The sequence below is a fragment of the Lepidochelys kempii genome, chromosome 5 (genome assembly GCF_965140285.1).
Source record: "Lepidochelys kempii isolate rLepKem1 chromosome 5, rLepKem1.hap1, whole genome shotgun sequence".
NCBI classification, from domain to species: domain Eukaryota; kingdom Metazoa; phylum Chordata; order Testudines; family Cheloniidae; genus Lepidochelys; species Lepidochelys kempii.
In genome coordinates, this window is record NC_136384.1 from 39,262,676 (window position 1) to 39,287,423 (window position 24,748).

A 24,748-nucleotide genomic window follows, 5' to 3' on the forward strand; every position below is an offset into this window, starting at 1 on the left:
ATGGAGGAGTCACTTGCATGAAAGCAAAGCAGTCTCATGTTAGGAATCATTAATGAGGATGAAATTTTGAGTGTATATGTTTAATATATGCTTTCAATAAATTTGTTCATTTTGCTATGATGTGGTGACATGTTATTGGTGTAGAATCATGTAGAAAACCAGTGCTAAATGTTGTGATCATAATTTACATGCCTCTCTAGTTGACTTTGAATTTGCTCCACAAAGTAGCATGATACAACCCTGGTGTAACTCCATTAATATGTCCCATTGTGTACATAAAAATGTAAGTTGATAGTCCCACACACAGAATGGTTTCTACAAAGTTCATGTATTATTTAATTTCATAATTTTCTTGACCTTGTATATTCCACCTGCTGAGTAATATCACTCTTGTTTCTGGATGATGTGTATGAAACTCCCTTACATTGCATATTGGTGAATATTTTTTTGAAGAACTGTAGAAATTAAGTTTATCTAGTGTCTCCCCCCCACCCCCACCCCAGCTTGTAAAACTTCTAAACTGTGGGTGCTTTATCAGCACTGTCTTGCCCACGCATGACACATCTGTAGTGTATGCAGACCAGTAGGCTTTCTGTTTCTTATAGCTGTACTTGAGCCAACAAAACTCCATTGTACCATTGGGGATTACAGCCTCTTTGTGTGCTACAAATCTTTATTTGAAAACTTGGTTGTGTTATGCTGAAGTGGACTAGCAGTACATCTTTATTTCCTAGGCCAGGGGTTCTCAACCTTTTTATTTCGGAGGCCCCTGCAACATGCTATAAAAACTCCACGGCCCACCTGTGTCATTACAACTGGTTTTCTGCATATAAAAGCCAGGGCCGGCATCAAGGGGTAGCAAGCAAGGCAATTGCCCCAGGGCCACACACCACAGGGTCACTGCAAAGCTAAGTTGCTCAGGCTTCAGCCCTGGGTGATGGGGCTTGGCGCCTTGGGCTGCAGTCCTGTGTGGTGGGGCTTTGGCTTTCTGCTCTGGGCCCTAATGAGTCTAATGCCAGCCATGCTTGGTTGACCCCCTGAAACTTGCTCACGGCCCCCCAGGAGGCCCCAGACCCTGGTTGAGAATCACTGCCCTAGATTGCATGAAGAGAAGAATGAGGGGGGATTTGATAGCTGCTTTCAACTACCTGAAAGGGGGTTCCAAAGAGGATGGCTCTAGACTGTTCTCAATGGTAGCAGATGACAGAACGAGGAGTAATGGTCTCAAGTTGCAGTGTGGGAGGTTTAGATTGGATATTAGGAAAAACTTTTTCACTAAGAGGGTGGTGAAACACTGGAATGCGTTACCTAGGGAGGTGGTAGAATCTCCTTCCTTAGAGGTTTTTAAGGTCAGGCTTGACAAAGCCCTGGCTGGGATGATTTAACTGGGAATTGGTCCTGCTTTGAGCAGGGGGTTGGACTAGATGACCTTCTGGGGTCCCTTCCAACCCTGATATTCTATGATTCTATGAAGAGCCTCTTCCATTTGTACTATTGCTATCGTTCGTACAGCTGGACCTGAGCATCTCAGAAGAAATCATGAGTAATTCCACTGGTGTGCTCAATCCATTTCCACATCATCTGTGTAAACTCTTCTTAGACTAAGTTGTTTAGGGAAGGGACTGTATGTGGATGATGTCTAGCACATTCTGGGTACTACTGGAAGGCAAAAAATAATAAGACTATTAAATTTTTCAATTTGTTTTCATAATAGTGGGTTTTGTATCTGGCTTTTAAAATGTTGATGGGACAAAAAAAGTATGCACGACCAGCGTCAGATTAAAGTACCTTCATCCTTTAAAAGTGACCCACAATTATTTTTATAGTAGCATTGTTTTTCTTCTCCTTAAAATGTTTTGGTACCCTGTGTTTTTGATCAGACATGAACCATATTTAGCCTTAATCTGCTTCTAGTTATATCACAACTTTTAACTTCCTTTTTCTGAGTAATCAATTTTAGAGTTCAAAACAGGAAGTCAATTGCCCATAAAGACAGTAAGGGAAACTGGATTGCTTGACAGGTTTCAGAGTAGCAGCCATGTTAGTCTGTATTCGCAAAAAGAAAAGGAGTACTTGTGGCACCTTAGAGACTAACCGATTTATTTGAACATAAGCTTTCGTGAGCTACAGCTCACATCTGAGGAATTGAGCTGTAGCTCACAAAAGCTTATGCTCAAATAAATTGGTTAGTCTCTAAGGTGCCACAAGTACTCCTTTTGGATTGCTTGTGAGATTGATAATTGGATATGAACCCATCCATCTCCTACCTCGGTCACTAGTTCAAATCCACCCTGGTATGGTAATGACTGAAATGGCTGTTTATTGGTTTGTTTGTTTTTTTAAAAAATGCTGAAAAAAGAACCTCAGCACTGCTAAAGCTTTTTCTAGTAGTTAGAATAAGTGTCCGGAAGTCAGGAGACACGGAGATTATTTTTCCAGGTGGGCCACTAACACACAGCATGTCTCTAGGAAAATCACCTCAATCTCCTCATCTGTAAATGAGGATAACATTTATCCTTGGGTAATACTCATCTTTGCAAAGTGTTTTTCTTTTCTTTGTTTCCCAGTTATAAATGTATAAATTTGTTCATCTTATCTGGATGAATGAAAATGTACATATGATTATAAGTGTGGCCAGGATGGTGCTGTCACGGCCTGCTGGAGCCTTTGTTCCATTTGCTTTACCTGCTTGCACCTTGGCTCTGTTGTTTTCCTACTATATAATACTTATCCTGATTCACATTAACTCAGCTACGCTAGTGTGTGTTGTTTCCATCAAGGTGTGTCATAACAGCAGCTCAGCCTTTATGTGGGATGGGCATTGAACTTTTCATAGAGTCATAGAAATGTAGGGCTGGAAAGGACCTCGAGAAGTCATCTATGCCACTCCCCTGCACTAGTATACCTAGACTATCCCTGACAGGTATTTGTCTAGCCACTTCTCTAAAGCCTCCAATGACGGGGATTCGGCAACCTCCCTTGGAAGCCTGTTCCAGTGCTTAACTATTCTGATCATTAGAAATATTTTCCCTAACGTCTAACCTAAGTCTCCCTTGCTGCAGATTAAGCTCATTACTTCTTGTCCTACCTTCAGTGGACACAGAGAACAATTGATCACCATCCTCAATGACAGCCCTCACATATTTGAAGACTGTTATCAGATCCCCCTTCAGTCTTGTTTTCTGAAGGTTAAATATGCCCAGTTTTTGTAACCTTTACTCATAGATCAGGTTTTTAAACCTTTTATTATTTTTGTTGCTCTCCTCTGGATCCTCTCCAATTTATGCACATCTTTCTTAAAGTCAGGTTTCAGAGTAACAGCCATGTTAGTCTGTATTCGCAAAAAGAAAAGGAGTACTTTTGGCACCTTAGAGACTTATGCTCAAATAAATTGGTTAGTCTCTAAGGTGCCACAAGTACTCCTTTTCTTTCTTAAAGTGTGGCACCAACAACTAGACACAGTACTTCAGCTGGGACCTCACCAGCACCAAGTAGAGCAGAACAGTTACCTCCTGTGTCTTACATATGATGCTCCTGTTAATACATCCCACAATATTAGTCTTTTTCTCATATGCATCACATTGTTGGCTCATATTCAATTTCTGATGTAGTATAACCGTAGATCCTTTTCAGCGGTAATACCACCAAGCCAGTTATTCCCCATTTTCTATTTGTGCATTTAAGTTTTCTTTCCTAGATATAGTACTTGGCACTTGCTTTTACCGAATTTCATCTTGTTGATTTCAAATCAATTTTTCAAGGTCATTTAGATTTCTAATCCTGTCCTCAACATTTCAATTAAAAATGACCCTTTCAGCCCAATTCACTGTTATGGGGTCCGTGAGTTGCCGGTCTCGGGCTGTGTAACAAAGAGGTACTGCATAAATCGGCTACTTTTGCACCCTTTCCCCACAAAGTTCTTCCTCTTTCTATTGCTGAATTTTTATTTCTCCCCCCAAACTTATTTTTTTTAAGGGGGAGCATTTTGCGCCCTTGTCCCCATGTTCCTGTGGAAATCACAGCAATCTGTTTTCTCCAAGGCAAGATTTCAGTGCATCAGAAATATCAAGGAACTGTTCCAAAAGCAGAGGGCACATTGCATGCTTTTTTTCCTTTCTGATTCAAAAACATTCCTTCACATTAGTAACAATGCCTTTCCAGGCAGCGAGAGGCAGAGGCGGGGGTTCGTTTTTCATCAGCAAAACATTTTGAACTAAACAAGTACATTTTTACCCAGTCCCAAAGTTTAAGTAGTATGTGCTTGTTTTGTTTGTTTAATTGGTCAGACATTATCACAAGAAATTCCGCTCTCTCCATTCTGGAGTAGAGCATGGAAAGAGCCATGAGCTTTAGCTTCTGGTTCTCATAAAATGCCCCATTGTTACATTGCCCCTTGTTAGATGAAAGATTTTCATGACCCCTGAACTAATTCTGCTGCTGTTAAAGTTGGCGGCGAAGGTTCCATTAATGTCACTGGCAGTAGAATCAGAACCTTAGAAAAGACATCAAGGAAAAGGATGATATAAATTTATCATTTAAAAATTAAGATCTCTGAGATGAAGCAAGCATTTGAATTGGTTGGTCTTTTTAGAAAAACAAACAAAAACACAACACCAACTGCTTCTTTACTTCTCTCCATTGCAGGAACTAGAAAACAAAAACTAAAAGAAGAGTCAAAGATTCATGTATCTTTAAGTCTTTAGAGAGGTGGTTGTTGTTGTTTTTTTTTAATGCTACATCCAAAAATCCTAATTGCCTTGCAGAACCAATATCTAGTCAGGCTGGCCTCTGCCTCAAGGAGTTATCAAACTAGAATTTAGACATGACATAACTAGTGAGAGGGAGCACGAATTAGGGGACCTCCGGGCTACTGTAGCTTATAATGTGCTTTCCATGGCCCTAGGAAATAGATAACCGCTATACTGCAAAAAGAAAAGGAGTACTTGTGGCACCTTAGAGACTAACAAATTTATTTGAGCATAAGCTTTCGTGAGCTGCAGCTCACTTCACGAAAGCTTATGCTCCTTTTCTTTTTGCAATACAGACTAAGGGTATGTCTACACTACGGAATAAGGTCGAATGTATAGAAGTCGTTTTTTTAAAAATCGGTTTTATATATTCGAGTGTGTGTCCCCACAGAAAATGCTCTAAGTGCATTAACTCGGCGGAGTGCTTCCACAGTGCCGAGGCAAGCGTCGACTTCCGGAGTGTTGCACTGTGGGTAGCTATCCCACAGTTCCCGCAGTCTCCGCTGCCCATTGGAATTCTGGGTTGAGATCCCAATGCCTGATGGGGCTAAAACATTGTCGCGGGTGGTTCTGGGTACATATCGTCAGGCCCCCGTTCCCTCCTTCCCTCTGTGAAAGCAAGGGCAGACAATCGTTTTGCGCCTTTTTTCCTGAGTTACCTGTGCAGACGCCATACCACGGCAAGCATGGAGCCCACTCAGGTAACCGTCACCGTATGTCTCCTGGGTGCTGGCAGATGCAGTACTGCATTGCTACACAGTAGCAGCAACCCATTGCCTTCTGGCAGCAGACGGTGCAATATGACTGGTAGCCGTCATCGTCATGTCCGAGGTGCTCCTGGCCACGTCGGCCAGGAGCACCTGGGCAGACACGGGCGCAGGGACTGAATTTGGAGTGACTTGACCAGGTCATTCTCTTTAGTCCTGCAGTCAGTCCTATTGAACTGTCTTATGGTGAGCAGGCAGGGGATACGGATTGCTAGCAGTCATACTGTACCATCTTCTGCCGGGCAGGCAAGAGATGAGGATGGATAGCAGTCATATTGCACCATCTTCTGCCGAGCAGCCATGAGATGTGGATGGCATGCAGTCCTTCTGCACCGTCTGCTGCCAGCCAAAGATGTAAAAGATAGATGGAGTGGATTAAAACAAGCAATAGACCAGATTTGTTTTGTACTCATTTGCTTCCCCCCCTCCTCTGTCTAGGGGACTCATTCCTCTAGGTCACACTGCAGTCACTCACAGAGAAGGTGCAGCGAGGTAAATTTAGCCATGTATCAATCAGAGGCCAGACTAACCTCCTTGTTCCAATAAGAACAATAACTTAGGTGTACCATTTCTTATTGGAACCCTCTGTGAAGTCCTGCCTGAAATACTCCTTGATGTAAAGCCACCCCCTTTGTTGATTTTAGCTCTCTGAAGCCAACCCTGTAAGCCATGTCATCAGTCGCCCCTCCCTCAGTCAGAGCAACGGCAGACAATCGTTTTGCGCCTTTTTTCTGTGCGGACGCCATACCAAGGCAAGCATGGAGGCCGCTCAGCTCACTTTGGCAATTAGGAGCACATTAAACACCACACGCATTATCCAGCAGTATATGCAGCACCAGAACCTGGCAGAGCGATACCAGGCGAGGAGGCGACGTCAGCGCGGTCACATGAATGATCAGGACATGGACACAGATTTCTGTGAAAGCATGGGCCCTGCCAATGCATGCATCATGGTGCTAATGGGGCAGGTTCATGCTGTGGAACGCCGATTCTGGGCTCGGGAAACAAGCACAGACTGGCGGGACCACATAGTGTTGCAGGTCTGGCATGATTCCCAGTGGCTGCGAAACTTTCGCATGCGTAAAGGCACTTCCATGGAACTTTGTGACTTGCTTTCCCCTGCCCTGAAGCGCATGAATACCAAGATGAGAGCAGCCCTCACAGTTGAGAAGCGAGTGGCAATAGCCCTGTGGAAGCTTGCAACGCCAGACAGCTACCGGTCAGTTGGGAATCAATTTGGAGTGGGCAAATCTACTGTTGGGGCTGCTGTGAAGCAAGTAGCCCACGCAATCAAAGATCTGCTGATATCAAGGGTAGTGACCCTGGGAAATGTGCAGGTCAGAGTGGATGGCTTTGCTGCAATGGGATTCCCTAACTGTGGTGGGGCCATAGACGGAACCCATATCCCTATCTTGGCATCGGAGCACCAAGCTGCCGAGTACATAAACCACAAGGGGTACTTTTCAATAGTGCTGCAAGCTCTGGTGGATCACAAGGGACGTTTCACCAAATCTACGTGGGATGGCCGGGAAAGGTACATGACGCTCGCATCTTCAGGAACTCTGGTCTGTTTCAAAAGCTGCAGGAAGGGACTTTATTCCCAGACCAGAAAATAACTGTTGGGGCTGTTGAAATGCCTATATGTATCCTTGGGGACCCAGCCTACCCCTTAATGCCATGGCTCATGAAGCCGTGCACAGGCAGCCTGGACAGTAGTCAGGAGCTGTTCAACTACAGGCTGAGCAAGTGCAGAATGGTGGTATGTTTTGGTATTTGGATGTTTAAAGGCGCGCTAGCGCAGTTTACTGACTCACTTAGATCTCAGCGAAACCAATATTCCCACTGTTATTACTGCTTGCTGTGTGCTCCACAGTATCTGTGAGAGTAAGGAGGAGACGTTTATGGCGGGGTGGGAGGTTGAGGCAAATCGCCTGGCTCCTGGTTATGCGCAGCCAGACACCAGGGCGGTTAGAAGAGCACAGGAGGGCGCGGTACACATCAGAGAAGCTTTGAAAACCAGTTTCATGACTGGCCAGGCTACGGTGTGAAAGTTCTGTTTGTTTCTCCTTGATGAAACCCCCCGCCCCTTGGTTCACTCTACTTCCCTGCAAGCTAACCACCCTCCCATCCTCCCGTCAATCACCGCTTGCAGAGGCAATAAAGTCATTGTTGCTTCACATTCATGCATTCTTTATTCATTCATCACACAAATAGGGGGGTGACTAACAAGGTAGCCCAGGAGGGGTGGTAGAGGAGGGAAGGAAAATGCCACACAGCACTTTAAAAGTTTACAACTTTAAAATGTATTGAATGCCAGCCTTCTTTTTTTGGGGGGGGCAATCCTCTGTGGTGGAGTAGCTGGTTGGCCGGTGGCCCCCCCACCGCGTTCTTGGGCCTCTGGGTGTGGAGGCTATGGAACTTGGGGAGGAGAGCGGTTGGTTACACAGGGGCTGTAGTGGCAGTCTGTGCTCCAGCTGCCTTGGCTGCAGCTCAACCATACACTGGAGCATACTGGTTTGGTCCTCCAGCAGCATCAGCATTGAATCCTGCCTCTTCTCATCACGCTGCCGCCACATTTGAGCTTCAGCCCTGTCTTCAGCCCGCCACTTACTCTCTTCAGCCCGCCACCTCTCCTCCCGGTCATTTTGTGCTTTCCTGCACTCTGACATTATTTGCTTCCACGCATTCGTCTGTGCTCTGTCAGTGTGGGAGTACAGCATGAGCTCAGAGAACATTTCATCACAAGTGCGTTTTTTTTTCTTTCTAATCTTCACTAGCCTCTGGGAAGGAGAAGATCCTGTGATCATTGAAACACATGCAGCTGGTGGAGGAAAAAAAAAGGGACAGCGGTATTTAAAAAGACACATTTTATAAAACAGTGGCTACAGTCTTTCAGGGTAAACCTTGCTGTTAACATTACATACATAGCACATGTGCTTTCATTACAAGGTCGCATTTTGCCTCCCCCCACCACGTGGCTACCCCCTCAACCCTTCCCCCTCCCCGTGGCTAACAGCGGGGAACATTTCTGTTCAGCCGCAGGCAAACAGCTCAGCAGGAACGGGCTCCTCTGAATGTCCCCTGAAGAAAAGCACCCTATTTCAACCAGGAGACCATGAATGATATCTCACTCTCCTGAGGATAACACAGAGAGATAAAGAACGGATGTTGTTTGAACGCCAGCAAACATACACTGCAATGCTTTGTTGTACAATGATTCCTGAGTACGTGTTACTGGCCTGGAGTGGTAAAGTGTCCTACCATGAAGGACGCAATAAGGCTGCCCTCCCCAGAAACCTTTTACAAAGGCTTTGGGAGTACATCCAGGAGAGCCGCGAATGCCAGGGCAAATTAATCCTTTCACATGCTTGCTTTTAAACCATGTATAGTATTTTAAAAGGTACACTGACCGGAGGTCCCTTCTCCGCCTGCCGGATCCAGGAGGTAGCCTTGGGTGGGTTCGGGGGGTACTGGCTCCAGGTCCAGGGTGAGAAACAGTTCCTGGCTGTCGGGAAAACCGTTTTCTCCGCTTCCTTGCTGTGAGCTATCTACAACCTCATCATCATCATCGTCATCTTCTTCGTCCCCAAAACCTGCTTCCGTGTTGCCTCCATCTCCATTAAAGGAGTCAAACAACACGGCTGGGGTAGTGGTGGCTGAACCCCCTAAAATGGCATGCAGCTCATCATAGAAGCGGCATGTTTGGGGCTCTGACCTGGAGCGGCCGTTCGCCTCTCTGGTTTTCTGGTAGGCTTGCCTCAGCTCCTTAAGTTTCACGCGGCACTGCTTTGGATCCCTGTTATGGCCTCTGTCCTTCATGCTTGGGAGATTTTGACAAAGGTTTTGGCATTTCGAAAACTGGAATGGAGTTCTGATAGCACGGATTCCTCTCCCCATACAGCGATCAGATCCCGTACCTCCCGTTCAGTCCATGCTGGAGCTCTTTTGCAATTCTGGGACTTCATTATGGTCACCTCTGCTGATGAGCTCTGCATGGTCACCTGCAGCTTGCCACACTGGCCAAACAGGAAATGAGATTCAAAAGTTCGCAGTTCTTTTCCTGTCTACCTGGCCAGTGCATCTGAGTTGAGAGTGCTGTCCAGAGCGGTCACAATGGAGCACTCTGGGGTAGCTCCCGGAGGCCAATACCGTCGAATTGTGTCCACAGTACCCCAAATTTGACCCGGCAAGGCCGATTTAAGCGCTAATCCACTTGTCAGGGGTGGAGTACGGAAATCGATTTTAAGAGTCCTTTAAGTCGAAATAAAGGGCTTCATCATGTGGACGGGTGCAGGTTTACATCGATTTAACACTGCTAAGTTCGACCTAAAGTCCTAGTGTAGACCAGGGCTAACACGGCTGCTACTCTGAAATCTGTCAGCTATAGTGCAGTTCACTTTAGCTATGCCCTCTCTATCAGGTAGTGGGAATAGAGCCACCAACCCCGGCAGTACTCTGGCTACAGGAGTATCTTTGCAGATCGGGGATTCTCAGGAGGCTGTTTCTGCCTACTTTCAGGCCTTTTGTTGTGCCAGACTAGCATAAAATGGCCTTTGTGTAACTGAGAATCAGGGCTCTAGAATTCCAGGCTGGTTGCTTCTCTCTTGTAGTCAATTTTAAACCTGAAGTCAATTTTAAACATTGCCTTTAAAGTACAATTTTATTTTGAAAAAATGAATATATTAAATATTGTTTTCTTCTGCCAAGTGGTGGTAGATGTCATTGCACGTCAGTTTCCCATTGGAGTAGAAATCAGTAATGTCTATGGAGTCTGGATATTTTCTTAGTGTAACTTGTCCATTTACACTCTATACACCAGTCATTGAACAGAGGTGGTCACAAACAACACCACAAACAACCCCCTTCATGAATGTCAACCCAGACCCCAGTCAGTTCCCAGGAAGCAACTCTGTACTAAGGCCTGGTCTACACTAGGAATGTATATCAGTATAGCTATGTCTCTCAGGGTTGTGAAAAATCACACCCATGAGAGATGTAGTTATACTGACCTACTCTGGTGTAGATGGAAGAATTATTCCATCGACCTACCTACCATCTCTCAGGGAGGTTGATTACCTACACTGATGGCATAACCGCTCCCATCGCTCTAGGTATTCTTAACACTGAAGTGCTATAGCAGCACCAGTGTACCGTTTTAAGTGTAGACATAGCCCAAGAGTCTAGACCTGACTCTCTAATTAGAGAGACTCCCCCAAAATCTCCCCCGAAAATATAGCATTTATTCAGAGTATATAGCGATCATATGCAAATAGAAGTAATTTACAAGACTATGTGTGACGGTGACATTTGGTGACTTTTATTATTATTTATTTATTTATTTATTTTATTTATTATTTGTACTACCATAGTGCCCATGAGCCCCAGTCATGGACCAGTACCACACTGTGCTAGGCACTGTACAAATTTCTGCCATAATAATATCTTGTTTAATAATGATGTCATATAAGAGATCTTGGTCTGAGTCCTGCTCTTGTTGCATTAATTGTAACTTGGGAAATTAGATAAAAAATCACTAGCTTTCAGTCCTACTGCCACAAGCTGGAGCTTGTCTTATATTATAAGATTGGTCCTGAGTGACGACTTGCCTTGTATTTTAAAGGATGTTCCTTATGGGGATCCTATTGCCCTGCATCCCCTAGTAAATCTCAAATGCAGTTTAACCTGTATATAGGCAAAATATCATACCCCAATTGTGTTCAGTTGCATGATCTTGTAATACAAACAAAATTTTGTATGCTATCTCTTGAAAAGAAGCTGTGTCCATGTTTTAAATCATCGATCCATTAGCTCTTTGAAACATTGTTCATCACCCTAGTCTGGTCAATTGACATGGAAGACCTCTGAGAAATATGTCTTGTGTTCCAGAGTGCATCCACTCTTCCATTGCTTATGGAAAGTCTTTGTATTTCCCTCACCTTTTCATTGAATTGGGGCTATATAGAGTGGCTGCACTGACGGCAGTTCAGATCCACACATCCTTTCCTGTCTCTGCCTTGCTCCTGAGGGGGAATATTTTTTCCTACAGCTCTTTATGGTGCACAGCATTTGCTTCTGTTCACTCCAAACCAGCTTGGTTGACCAATGGGTTGCGGGAGAGGAGCTCCACCCAATCTCAACCCATTTGCTTGGCAGGAGGAGTAGCAGCTGTGCTTTAACATAACATAAGAACGGCCATACTGGGTCAGACCAATGGTCCATCTAGCCCAGGTACCTGTCTTCTGACAGTAGCCAATGCCCAGTGCTTCAGAAGGAATGAACAGAACAGGAAATTATCAAGTGATCCATCCCCTGTTGCCCATTCCCAGCTAGGCTAGGACACTTCAGAGCATAGTTTTATACCAAAGATCGCAAAAGATTCAGGTTGCTTCCAGTCCCAAGAGACTAGACTTACCCAGGTCAGTTTGTACCTCAGATCTCATATCAAAGACAATGCTTGTAAGCAATCATATAATAAACTAACTAAGGATTTATTAATTAGGAAAAAGAATTGAGAGAATTATTTGCAGGTTAAAGCGGGGAACATATGTACACAAATGAGTTAGTCTATGGTTCCAAAAGGTGACAGAGCAGTAATTACCTGTCAGCACTGTATGCCTTTTAGGGCTCACCCAGGTTAACACTGGGGATCTCTGCTTTTGTTTCTTAGCTCTAGTCCTATGAGAGTCCAAACAGCAAACAGATGAAGAATTTTTATGTCACTATCTTTATTTCCTTCTTCCAGAATTCAAGCTGATGGGACAAGCTTTCTTGCATATATCACCTTCACAATGTAAGAGGGTCATTAACCCCATCTTTGTAGCATGTTTCACTATGGCCCACTTAGTTTTGATAGTCCTCCTTGATGGGCTGCAGAACCACTCCTCCTGCCTGGGTTTCCAAATTCAGAGCAGGCATTTTTACAGTTATAAAGCAAAACCTACATATTACCTTATAGCATGGGATACAGATGTTACGAGTAAGATTAATGCATGCGGCAATTAACCGGCGTTGTATAGAGTATGAACACCAACACATTTTCACAAGTTCAACACCTATTTTGAACAATACTAACATACAGGTAGGTTAGTCTGGTTTCCATGCACGAGCTTGTCGGTGCTCAGCTGAGGCCTAAAGCCTTGGCAAGAGCTGGCACTTTCACAGGAACCTGGCCTCTGTCCCCTTGGCCTGATACACTATGACAGAGTCTTGAGTTATACAGTATTGTGCAATTATGTAACAGGACACACTATTTGGCAAATAATATGATGTAGGCAGCTGAGCTATTGTCTGTAGCCGTAGATGTACATGTATACAGTAGTGTTCCATATTTATAGCATAGATTAATGTTATTTGATCATGTAATATAGACATTAAAATAGTGTTCCATCTCAAGTGTTTTTAGAGGCATGTAGCACTGTGGTGTGTTTGATCTAATGCAAATGAAGAAAGAAGAGTTAATGTTAACAGGAAGACTTTAACTCTATTGCACAGACACAAGTGTCATTTACACTAGGGCTGGTCTGCGCTACCAAGTAGATCCCCTTGCTTTGATCTGTTTGTGCATGGCTATACTCAACTTTGTGTCCAGCCAATGTAAATGCCCCATTACATCAACACAGTAAAACCACCTCCACGAACAGCATGGAGCCATCCTTAACCTACCGAGGTTGGTGCAGTGTGAGTGTAGACGCTGCATGACCTGTGTCAACTCAACAGTCCTCCAACAACTGTCCCACAATGCCCCATTCTCTACAACAGTAACACTCTGGTCACAATTGAAAATTTAAGTGCCCAGAAGTCACAGATACTGGAAACTACCCCCACTTTGAAGCCCCCTACATGTTTTTGAAATGCCTTTTCTTGATTGCCTACCTTGGTGAGCACACCTAGCAGCTCTCCTTGTATGCAACTGCCCAGTCGACTGTGCCAGCACAATATCATAGATGCGCTCCTGCCTGGAGTAGACAGAAGTTATAGGATCTTCTGGGCTTGTGGGGAGAAGCAACTGTGTTAAGCACAGCTATGGACCAGTCGTAGAAATGTGGACATCTAAAATAGATTGCATGGGGGATGCTGGCAAAGGGATATGACAGGGATCAGTAGCAGTGCTGCATGAAAGCAAAGGAACTTGGCCAGGAATACAATAGATCTGTTGGTGCCCTGCAGATCTGCTGTTTTTACGATGAGCTGCATGCCATACTTGGCAGAGACCCCATCAGCATCCCACAGACTACTATGGATACCTCAGAGGAGCCTGAGACAGAGACTTCTGCTGTGAACAGTGAGGAAGAGGAGGAAGCAGAGGGGGTGGGGGAAGAGCTCCAGCTATGCCGTGAGCCAGGGTCTGTTCACAGTCTAGCCAGTCCCACCAAGGGCGCATGGATGAGCCTAATGAAGGAAATAGAGTAAGTGCATTCAAGCATTTTCCTTACAGTGTTTAAATTTAAATATGGCACGTGGCCCATCCCCAAGTTAACAAGATAAAGATATCAACTTTTCGTTCATTTGCTTATCTGAGAAGAAATAAAGGTACAACAAACAGGTAAAGTTTTCATTCCCCTATTGGGTTGGGCGGGGGATGCACAGCACATTATTTTATGTACAGAGGGTTGTCCCTTGTATCCTGAGAGATCTCTATGAAACTTCCATGGAGATACTCTGCAATCCTCTTTTGAAGGTTTCTGGGGATGGCTGCCTTCATTGTTTCTGCAGGAAGACACTTTCCCACACCACTCTGTGATTACTTTGGCTGGCATCATTGCAGTAAATAGGCTAGTGTCACATGGGCCCAGGCAGCTTCAGAATGCCAGTAGGAGTTATGTTCTCTGTGCCTTTGGATAAAAGATATCAACCAAAACCAACACCCCCTCCCCTCCTTTCCACCCCTGCAGACCATGCTAACTATGCCTCTGGCTGGAGAGCAGTGCTGTGCCAAGGTGCTCCAAAGCTGAAGTGTCAATAAGCATTATTTACTAAACATTTATGGGCATAAGGGAAGTGAGTTGTGAAACTTATCTTTTCCATTGGAACTGTAAATGCAGTGGTGCATCTTGTCTTTTTTTTAAATGAGCTGCTTCTGGTGTGGTACTTCCCCATTCCACACCTGCAGAACACCTGACCCTGATGAGGAAGAGAAAGAAGAGGACATATTCAGTGAGATACTGTAAGTCAGTGCTGTATCAGACCATGAACAAAGGGCTTGGAGGGCCAATATGACTGACAGCCTAAAGAAGGAAAGAAAGGACAAGAGAGAGACCCAGGAGTCTCGGCAGGACAAAGAGAGGGAAATACACCAGGACATAATGGGACTTCTCAGGCAGCAAACCCAAATGCTGCAGCACGTGGTTGACCTATAGATCCAAAAACGTTAGACGCTCCAGCCTTTTCAGCTCTTGGAGAACTTCATGATTTCTGCTCTCTACCCCTCCCAACATAGCATCAAGGGGAACATCCTTATCCCTATCATTCCTCGCCAGGGACAGCAAGGAAAACCACGGCTTCACAGAACCATGGTTGGTGTGTGGGTAGCCACAACAGACTACACTTGTGCACGGAAGTGGACAGAAATGTTTGCTTATAAAGTTTCACTCCATTAATTTGTTAGAATTTTGTATTACATTGCCTGTGGGATTTTTTGTATTGTTTTTCTGCACTGTTTTTCCCACTCAGTAAAGTTCTATTTTTGGAGAATAAAATTATCTTTATTAGTTCACAACACACATTGTAGAATGCATATCAGTACTCAAAGCAAACAGTACTTGTTAATTTCCAGCAAGCACAATGTAATTCATAGCCTCAGGAAAACACCTAGTCATATTTATAAATGAACAGCAAGCAGTACACAATTCTTAGCAGCACCCAAAGCTCCAACTCCAAAGACTAATCCAGCACCGAACACTACTGTGGCTGACAGTTAAAGTGCTCTTTCAAAGCCTCCCTCAACTGTATAGCCCCACACGGGGCTCTTGTAATGGCCCTTGTGGCTGGCAGACAGCTGCTCCAGCTCCACCCCGGCGGGAGCTTTTCCCCCTTTGCCTCACAGATATTATGCAGAACACAACAGGCAGCTATAACTGTTGGGATATTTTTCTTGCTGACATCCAGCTAGAAAGTAAACACTGCCAGAGTGTCTTCAGCCTACCAAAAGCACATTCAGCAATCATTCTGCATCTGCTGAGCCAGTAGTTGAATTTCTTCTTAGTGCCGTCAAGGTGACCAATGCATGGTTTCATGAGACGGGGGAGAAAGGAGTAGGGTGGGTCTTTCAGCATCACTATTGGCATTTTAATTGCAGATGGCTAACCAATTTATTTGAGCATCCGATGAAGTGAGCTGTAGCTCACAAAAGCTTATGCTGAAATAAATTGGTTAGTCTCTAAAGTGCCACAAGTACTCCTTTTCTTTTTGCGAATACAGACTAACACGGCTGTTACTCTGAAACCTGTCAGGAAAGAATGTTCATGCTTGCAGTTTTCTGAGGAGTCCTGTGATCTTAAAGATGCAAGTGTTATGCACCTTCCCTGACCCCAGTCCATATTGTTCTTGGTAAAGTGTCCCCGGTGATCCACCAACACTTGCATAACCATAGAATAGTAGCCCTTTCTAATGATGTATTCTGTGGCAAGGTGGGCAGGTGCCAAAATACAGATATACATGCTATTGCCCCACTGCAGTTCAGGAACCACCATTATTGCAAAAATCCATCCGCTGTGTCCTGCACACTGCTGAGAGTCCTCCCTAACAGGAGACGATTAGTGGCCCTATATACTTGCATTATGGCAGCCCCACACCGTGGATTTTCCAACTGCAAAATGATTTTCCATTGACTGGTAGCAATCTGGCATTGCAAACTTCCAGAGAGTGATCTCTACTTGTTTTTCCATTGTCAATGCAGTTCTCATTTTGGTGTCGCTGCACTGGAGAGTTGAGGTGAGCTTGGTACACAGATCCAGGAATGTGGCCTTTGTATCCAAAACTTTTGCAGCCTCTGCTCATTGTCCCAAACCTATATTACAATGAGATCCCTCCAGTCAGTGTTTGTTTCTGGGGCCCAAAAGTACTGCTCCATCGTCTGCAGCTGCTTTGTGAACACCACCCACAACTTGAATTGTTTTTCACTATGTCCCTTAGCAAGCTATGCTCGAAGAAATTGTTATGGCCCCCATTGTTGTGGTACTTCTGTGGGTTTCCAAATAAAAGAGAATTGAGCATCCTATATTTGCAACATTCATGAGAACAGTGCAGAGCTCTGCTGGCTCCATGCTTCTGTGAGAGATGGTGAATCCTAAAAAGTGCTGTACAGGTTTCTGGGGTTTTTTTTTTTAAAGGCATGAAAATTATGGGATATGGATGGCATTAGGAAATTCAGCACGTTGCATGCTGGGAACTTGACCTTTGCATCCAGAGATCCCTGGGCAAGTCATTTCTATCCACAACATATTCTGAAAATTTTCCAAAAGGCAACGCACCAGATGGCAGCATGTGGCACACTGAGGTGCCTACCTGCAGCGCACTGCACTTTGCATCAACACACTCTTGGTAAGTACCTGCAGTGTCAATGCAAGCCATGTATGCACACTCCCGAGCAATATACAAGTTTTGGTGGCTGTCTGCCAATGTAATTTGCATCAACCAAAGTGTGTAGTATAGCTGTGTCCTAAGGCTCCTTTAAAGTGAGTATAAATGTAATTATGTTTGCCTTGAAGGCCTCTTTATTCTGCCAGAGTGGCATAAAAGGGCCTTAGTGTGTATGAAAATCAAAATCCATCTCTTCGTAGTTAAAATCTCAAGCTAGTGTTATATTAAGGTTTTTATTGTTTTGATTTGGGATTTTTTGCACACAATTATTTCTTGCTTGGGTGTATATTACAATAGGTACCATGCACTTTTGTTCCATAATATCATGAGCTACTACGTACAGTTCAAACCAGGTTTTGTCAAAAACGTTTCAGTTGTGTTTTGTTTTTGTTTTTATGAACTTGTGGTAGTTTTGGATTCATGGTGTTTAGAAATGTTGATGTCTGTTATTCACCAAAATGTCTTTAACCATGATGCTTTACATTTTCTTGTATTTTTTTTTAAGAAAGCACAATAATATGAAATGCTTTTATTTTTACATTCCAAAATTATTTTTTTTTTGTTTTATTAAAACCTGTAGCACCAAATGTAGTGTATCTGACTAGGTTAGTATCTCTTTAAAGAGTTTGTGAGCCCTCTAGTGGTACCCACTGTGTTACACGTTTTCAAAAGCCACCAGAAACCAGTCAGAGCAGAGGTATGGGTGTAGCTATGCTTTGTATGTTTGTGTATATTTAATAAGCACAGTTGTTTGGGATCCTGCTGTGCTGTGTTGTTTCTTCATATTGTTTTTGTTGTGGGGAAAAGCAAAAACCACCGTACTGAACCAGAGCACCAAGAACCTCCCAAAACAGAACTTGCAAAAAGTCTAAAATGTTCAATACAATGTTTTAGTTTATCAGTTTTTCCAATTACAAATGTTCTACTTAACAGACTCTCACACAAAAACTAAAGACACTTTAGGCAGCCAAATTATGAGACCCCACCTAAATTGTTCTTCATTTTACAGCCCCTCCAGCTATCAGCTCCCAACCTTCCTAGATGCCTGTAAGATAAGTTGGGCTTTGCAGCATGCCTGGAATGGTGCAAAATCTAGGCACTAATGGACCAAGGAGGGAAGCAAATTCCTGAGCCAAGGGCCTTGAATGGGGAGTTCCCTTCTTATTCCTGAGCTACCAAAGGTTTTGGAGGGGGTTTACTCATCTCCACTAACACATATGAAAAAATAAAGTATTTAAAGATTTGAAGAAGATAATGAGAAATATATGGTCCATCTGAATAGATATCAAATAGCACTTGTAACTGTGAAAGCTAGAACATTTTTTCTCAAACACATTTAACTCTGCTCCTATTTAATGCATCCGTGTTTTGAGGTTATAAAATATAAGCTAAGTAAACTCAATGAACAGCTATCAAAAGATGCAGATTTTAAATTAACTGTAATATAAATCAGTGTAAAAAGGGAAATGTCTATTTAAGTGCAGCTGTGATTGTTTTCTGTTGTAAAATGCTGAGATTTTACTTTTGATTCTCTGGAGTACACAGTGTGACAGTGAGATCGAAATCTTCTTCCACATTATCTCAATACAGGGCATATGTGCAGGGGAGATGTGGCGTGGGCCTTTTCTGTGGCCACTACTGCTCTGCCTCCGTCCCCTCACAACACCTTTCAGCCAGTGGATTGGCATAGCCTTGAATGCTCCAATCTCATTCCATGTAATGCAGGGAGCCTACACAGAGCTAAGTTCCATTGTGTGTATAGGGTCTGAATCCCCTAAGCAGCACAGGGAATCCTGACCCATCCATGGAATAGAATGACATTCGTTCTGCTCTGTCCAAGGCTTAATGGGAGATGGGGTGGGGGCAGGCAGGATTGGTTTCTAAATTAACAAAGAGCAGTGCACCAGTCACAGCAGAGGACATGGCATTCTCAGCACCCCTTTTCTCCAAAAGCAAAATGACCTTGAACTATAGAATCTTCACATCTAGATTAGACTTGCTTCTCATGCTACCAAAAAAGGTTTTCTCCTTGTTTACAGAAATAAACATAGTTTTAAATTCCCTCTCTTATGCTGTGTTTCTGTCTAGTTTTGAAGATTTGCGCTGCATACCTCTTTCCTGAATGACAATGTGCTTATTGGATGGTTCTAAGAACTACTTGGTATTACCCAAACAGCTCTGATAGCAATTCGTAACACCAGAATGTGACATGCAGGAGGGTGCTTGCAAATATACAAGAGGGTCTTTACGTTACATTTAGAAAAGTAAAGTATTTGTATTGAGATTATGTAGCAGAATCCAGACAAGTGACAGAGGAAAAATGTAACATGCACACTTGGTTTGTGTGTTTGCCTCTAGGAAAGAAGTACCAGTAAGTGAAGCAAGAATTTATGATATAAAATTGCAGGGCACAGTTATCCACCAATAAGAGTCAGTTTAATGATAGCACCATTTTGTATGTAAATGTATGTTTGAATTTGAGTTAACCATTTCAGGCCAGGAAGAGTATTCTAGTCTCTTAGGGAAAATTGTGCCCTTCCACACAACAAGGAAATTAGATGGAAAATTCCATAGCTTCACAGCCACAGAATTCTACCTAGTGGGAGAGAGATGGGGTGTGCCCCCTCCTGGTCTTCTAGCGTGGGCAGGTGACATTACCCGTCCAAACTGAAGACATCCCGAGTGCTATAAGATAATTCCAGATGTCAGGGCAGCCACTCCAGGTCAAAACATATGCATAGAAGGCCATTTCCTCCACCATCACTTCCCATGATTCCCTCCGTGGCAGCACAGCTCCCTAGTGAGCGATGCTCCCACTACTTTCCAATCCATGCTTCAGTGAAATCTCTATTCTCTTATGGTCTACATAAGAACGGCTATACTGGGTCAGACCAAAGGTCCATCTAGCCCAGTATCCTGTCTTCCAACAGTGGCCAGTGCCAGGTGTCCCAGAAGGAATGAACAGAACAGGTAATCAAGTGATCCATTCCCTGTCAGTCCTTCCCAGCTTCTAGCAAACAGAAGCTAGGGACACCATTCCTCACCTGTCTAGTCTCACTTTTTATTATTAAATGAATAGTACATTTTGCATTGAAAGAGTGTTAAATTAATTGTGATGTTCTTTGAATCTGCATTAAGCACAATAAAAATAAAAAGAAATAAATTAATAAATACATCAGTGATAGTGCTGAGAACGGTTTTCCCCATGCCCTGTCTTCTTCCCACCCAGTCACTCCGTCTTCCAAAACCAAGGAAGTGTACCTGTGAAGAGACTGCATGTGTGTGTGTGTGTGTGATGATGATGATGATGCCCCTTAAATAATATTTCTGAAGATGTTTCAGTCTTCTCCTGCCTTTTATTACTCTCCAGGAGAGTCAGCAGCTCACTTGATAACATCCTTGAGGTAGCCATGGGAGATATTTCCAAAAGTAGTGTATGTTACCAGTATTATAATTCTTGTATAACAAATTTACTTGCCTCTTTCTGTCTTTTTAATTATTTTCCAGTTTTTAACAAATTCCTTTGCTTGGTCCCTCCTCAGATAAGTGTTAGAATATTATAGTTCACTGAATGGGCTGTAAAGGGGGACACTGATTGCATAATGTGGTTATCAGCTTTGCTAAAAACCCTAATGGTAATATTTTTCTTGTCCTAATCACAGAGATGATGGTGTCTCTTTGGTGTTTCTGTGCTATTTATTTAGCTATAATGTGAAAGAGAACCCCACCTTTTCACATGTGTCTCCAAATTAGATTGGCGTTAGCTCTTCAGTAGGTCTGATTATTAAATTTATATGCAATCCTTTTACACAATATAAAAGTAATAGAATTAAGAACAAAGTATATGACTAGTTGACATGCAGTTTCTTCAGTGTTTCAGTTCATGTTGTGCTAATTCATCTTGATATTTCAGATAATTTTAGACTTTGATAATAGTTCCCTTAAAAAGCTCTATAATATAGATTTTCCTTTAACAGTGAATAAAGATAATATATACAAAGTACTATTTTTCTGGTTGCTGTAAGAGTAAAGGAGTGCAAGAAGAAACTCGTAAGAAATATAATCTAGTAATAACAAATTTCTCAACGTGATGAGAGGCCTGATCCAGTACCCACAGAAGTCAGTGGAAGGACTCCCATTAAGTTCCATGGGCATTGGATCAGTCAGGCCTTAAAACAAAAGGAATTTGTGCTATGTCCCTTCTCTGACATGTCTTTTTAGACCTTGACCTGATTTTTGCAGATTTAGGCCTGATTTGCAAAACGGATATAGCTGTCTTTCTGTATTCAAGGGTTGCATTCTTCAACCTTCTAAAGAAAATAAAAATGTGATCTGGCATTTTCTCCTGCATTAAATGAAGCCCTGTTAATATTTACTTTTAATAGGTATTTGCTTAATGCAGTTATTGTGGAACACATTCCAACTTGTCCAAAGAATGATGTTTCCAACTGCTGAGTAAATGACCCTTGAATTATAAAGTTAGTTGTTCAATTTTAGCCAGAGGGATGATGCCACTTTTTATAAAATTGTGGTAAATACATTCCAGGTATTAAATACTCAGTGTACTGTTCCAGCATAACAAAGCCAACTGCAACCTTTGAAATACATTTTTTCTTATCTGTTTTTAAGAGAGATGAAGTGTTGGACTATGTCATATTGCTATAGGTTTGTTTTGAAGTCATATTTGGCAGGAAACTGTTTTTTGTTTTCTTTAATTGCCTCACTGAGACTGTTTATGCTAAGGAGATGTAATACTTTCCACAAAGAATAAACCGCAAATTCAGCACTGAGCACACAAAGAAAACAACATCCTCAGTTTTGCTTTTATTTATTTTTTCCTGTGTTTATTTTATAACTTGCTGCACTTCTTTTATAGGTTACCACTTCACAGTATAGCCGTTCTCTGGTTCTGTGCAGTCTCCTTGCCTATAGAAACTGGCTCCTCTATGCCAGCATCCCCTATTATTGCACTAATTTAATTTCTCAGCTTTCTTTCTTTCTCAGCTAAGCAGTAATCATGGATTTGTATGGCTACTGTGATGTAACTTTGAGAATGCTGTTCTGACATTTTGGCTGCCGTGCAAATGCCATTGTAGCTGCTTTTCTGTTTCTCTGAGCTGCAAATTTCAGGTGCTGCTGCAGACCTGTTTAAAGTAATGAAGGTTTCAGAGTAACAGCCGTGTTAGTCTGTATTTGCAAAAAGAAAAGGAGTACTTGTGGCACCTTAGTAATGAAGGTTATTCTTACTGAATACACTCTACTGGAAAAAATATATATGTGGAAAGTTGTCACAGTTTCAGTTAAGTACAGCACAATAGTATTAATGATGTCCTGATATGCTTGCCCATTGTATTATCAGCTTTCAGAATGATGGTAAGCTATTTTTCTTTTCTTTTAATAATAAACATGGCTCTTTGTCCTAGTGACTATGCATGATCATTTATACCCAAAACATGAATTACTGCATTTTACTGAGTAAAGTATATGTCTATAATATCAGCAGACAGAAATATATCAATACAGTACTTGTTTTAGCACACTTACATCACATCATGTGGAGGAAGAAGGTAGTTTGCTTTATTTATTATTATTACTTCTCATTCTCACTTCTACTTTCAGCCTTCCAGTTGGAAATGTACTGCAGAAACTGTCCACTGATGCCCTTTCAGCAGATGTTACCTCTAAATGTGATATGTTAAACATCTATTCTCTTCTCATTACAGCACTGAATGCAGTGACCATCTCTGAGGGGGACTATCATGGTGAAATATTGTGCAGCATATAACTGCAGTAACGCAGACACAAAGTTAAATCGGAAGCAGGGAATAACTTTTCATAGGTGAGCCTGATGATCATGGGTATCAGTGTATTCTGATTGCAGGTACTGCAGATGTTGGGTGGAATCTTAGGCAAAACTCCCAGTGATTTCAGTAGGGATTTCACCCTCTAAGTATTTTGACCAAGCAAACCTTCTCCCAAGCCTAGTATTCTGGAGTGGCAGCCTGATGCCAGGAGCTATCCCAGTGCAAGCCTTTCCTCCTGGCTGATGAATTGGACGCAGCACTTCCTGTCAGGAATTGGGAAGGAGCACTGATTGAGGAGTGTCATTTCAGCATACAAAAAAGCAGCAGCACAGCTAAGTGAGGTCCTGGCTTTCAGTGCAGGGACCTGATTAAGAGTAATAGCCAATTGGTGAAGTACAAAATGTTGTTTAAATTAAAACAAAAGACATATGTTCAATTATATTAATGAGGAATTGCACAGAAGAAAGAGGCCATGAATGACAGACAAAAAGATGGGAAGGGCCGTGGGAGAGAAGTGAGGGTTAGTACCTGTTAGTCAAGATTTTAATGTATGACAACTTGTGTTTAGTATTTTTCTTAGAGCATCATCTACACTAACATTGTTATTATTTCTCCCTTGGAATCTTTGAAAATTATTATACCATTTTGAAAGCGTAATTGATTTTCTGTACGTGGAGTCTATGCTGCTTCTGAGAACTGAGTGGCATGAAATTAAGTAGAACTGGGTTTGTGAATGTGACATGCATATCACAGAAACTAAGAAAGGGAAATAAGCCTATTAGGTCATCTAGTAAATTTCCTGAAGCTAATGAGCAATTGTTTTCTGCAGTATACTCTTCAGTGCTTTGTCCAGTCCATTTAAAATGACGTGATGAGCATTTCACCATTTACAAAGAACATGTGAGCACTATATGTGTGAAATTGTGTTGTGAGAGTCTTACAGTGTATCTAGTGAACTTAGAAGATGTATGTACGTTACTTCTTCCCCTCTAACTTTTTATCCAACTGGACGTTTTAATAAGGGGATTTGTGTTTCTCCCTGAGTACCTTCTCTTTTCAAACCTAGTGGGTAAGCAGTATGTTCTTTTTAGTTTTTATTTAATTGACCTGCCATCCTCACTAACTAATACTTTGCAATCTTTTAGCTTCTTTTTTCCCCCTGATATTCTTAGTGATTTACAAATGTAGGTGCGCATTATTATCCAGAGTTCTCAGACAGGCAAACTGAGACACAGAGAGATTTAAGTCACTTCCCCAAGGGCACAAGTGTAGTCAGTTGGAAAGTTGGGAATAGAATCTAGGTCCCTAACTCCTAGTCCATGCTCTGTGTACTGGACCATGCTGTTTCTCTCTGGCTCCAACTCAGCAAGGTACTTAAGTAAGTGCAGTTTTAATCATGTGAGTTGTCCCATTGACTGTAATGGACTGTATGGGTAGCATCACCCCTTAAAGTATAATTACTAAACAAAACCCAGCTGACATTCTTTGGTCTGTGAACTTTGTTATTTCTGTTTTAGGTTTCCCAAGGATAATAAGAAAAAACAGCAGTGGGCCCAGGCAGTACATCGGGCTGACCCCGTGAGTGGCAAACTCTGGACACCATCTGAATGGGACATGATTTGTTCTCAGCATTTCAATCCTGACTGCTTCAAAGAAATTAATGGAAAGAAATTTTTAAAGGAAGGGAGTTGTCCTTCTATATTTTCCTTTCCTGACAATTTTCAGGTATAAAATGTGACACACTGTGATTTCATTAAAAATAACTGATTCATTATCAACTGAAGTACATAACCGCCTCGGGTGGCAGGTTATTGGAGTGACATTTCACACAGAGTGCCATACTGTTACTAAT

The 24,748-nt window shown here is 42.6% G+C and overlaps 1 protein-coding gene across 10 annotated transcripts in view; it reads left to right on the forward strand.

Moving 5' to 3' along the window:
• Positions 1–24,748, forward strand: part of LOC140911293 (THAP domain-containing protein 6) — a 38,398-nt gene that overhangs the window by 6,713 nt on the left and 6,937 nt on the right. For 7 of the 10 annotated variants that reach the window (XM_073344019.1, XM_073344013.2, XM_073344018.2 and 4 more), the window contains 2 exons: positions 22,816–22,931; positions 24,414–24,621. In XM_073344019.1, coding sequence (XP_073200120.1) covers positions 22,852–22,931; positions 24,414–24,621 — 288 coding nt within the window. In that variant the 5' untranslated portion in view covers positions 22,816–22,851. Of the gene's footprint in view, positions 1–16,974; positions 17,054–17,496; positions 22,392–22,815; positions 22,932–23,725; positions 23,797–24,413; positions 24,622–24,748 lie in introns of those variants that run through there. The other 3 variants (XM_073344014.2, XM_073344015.2, XM_073344017.1) reach the window with 3 other exon arrangements.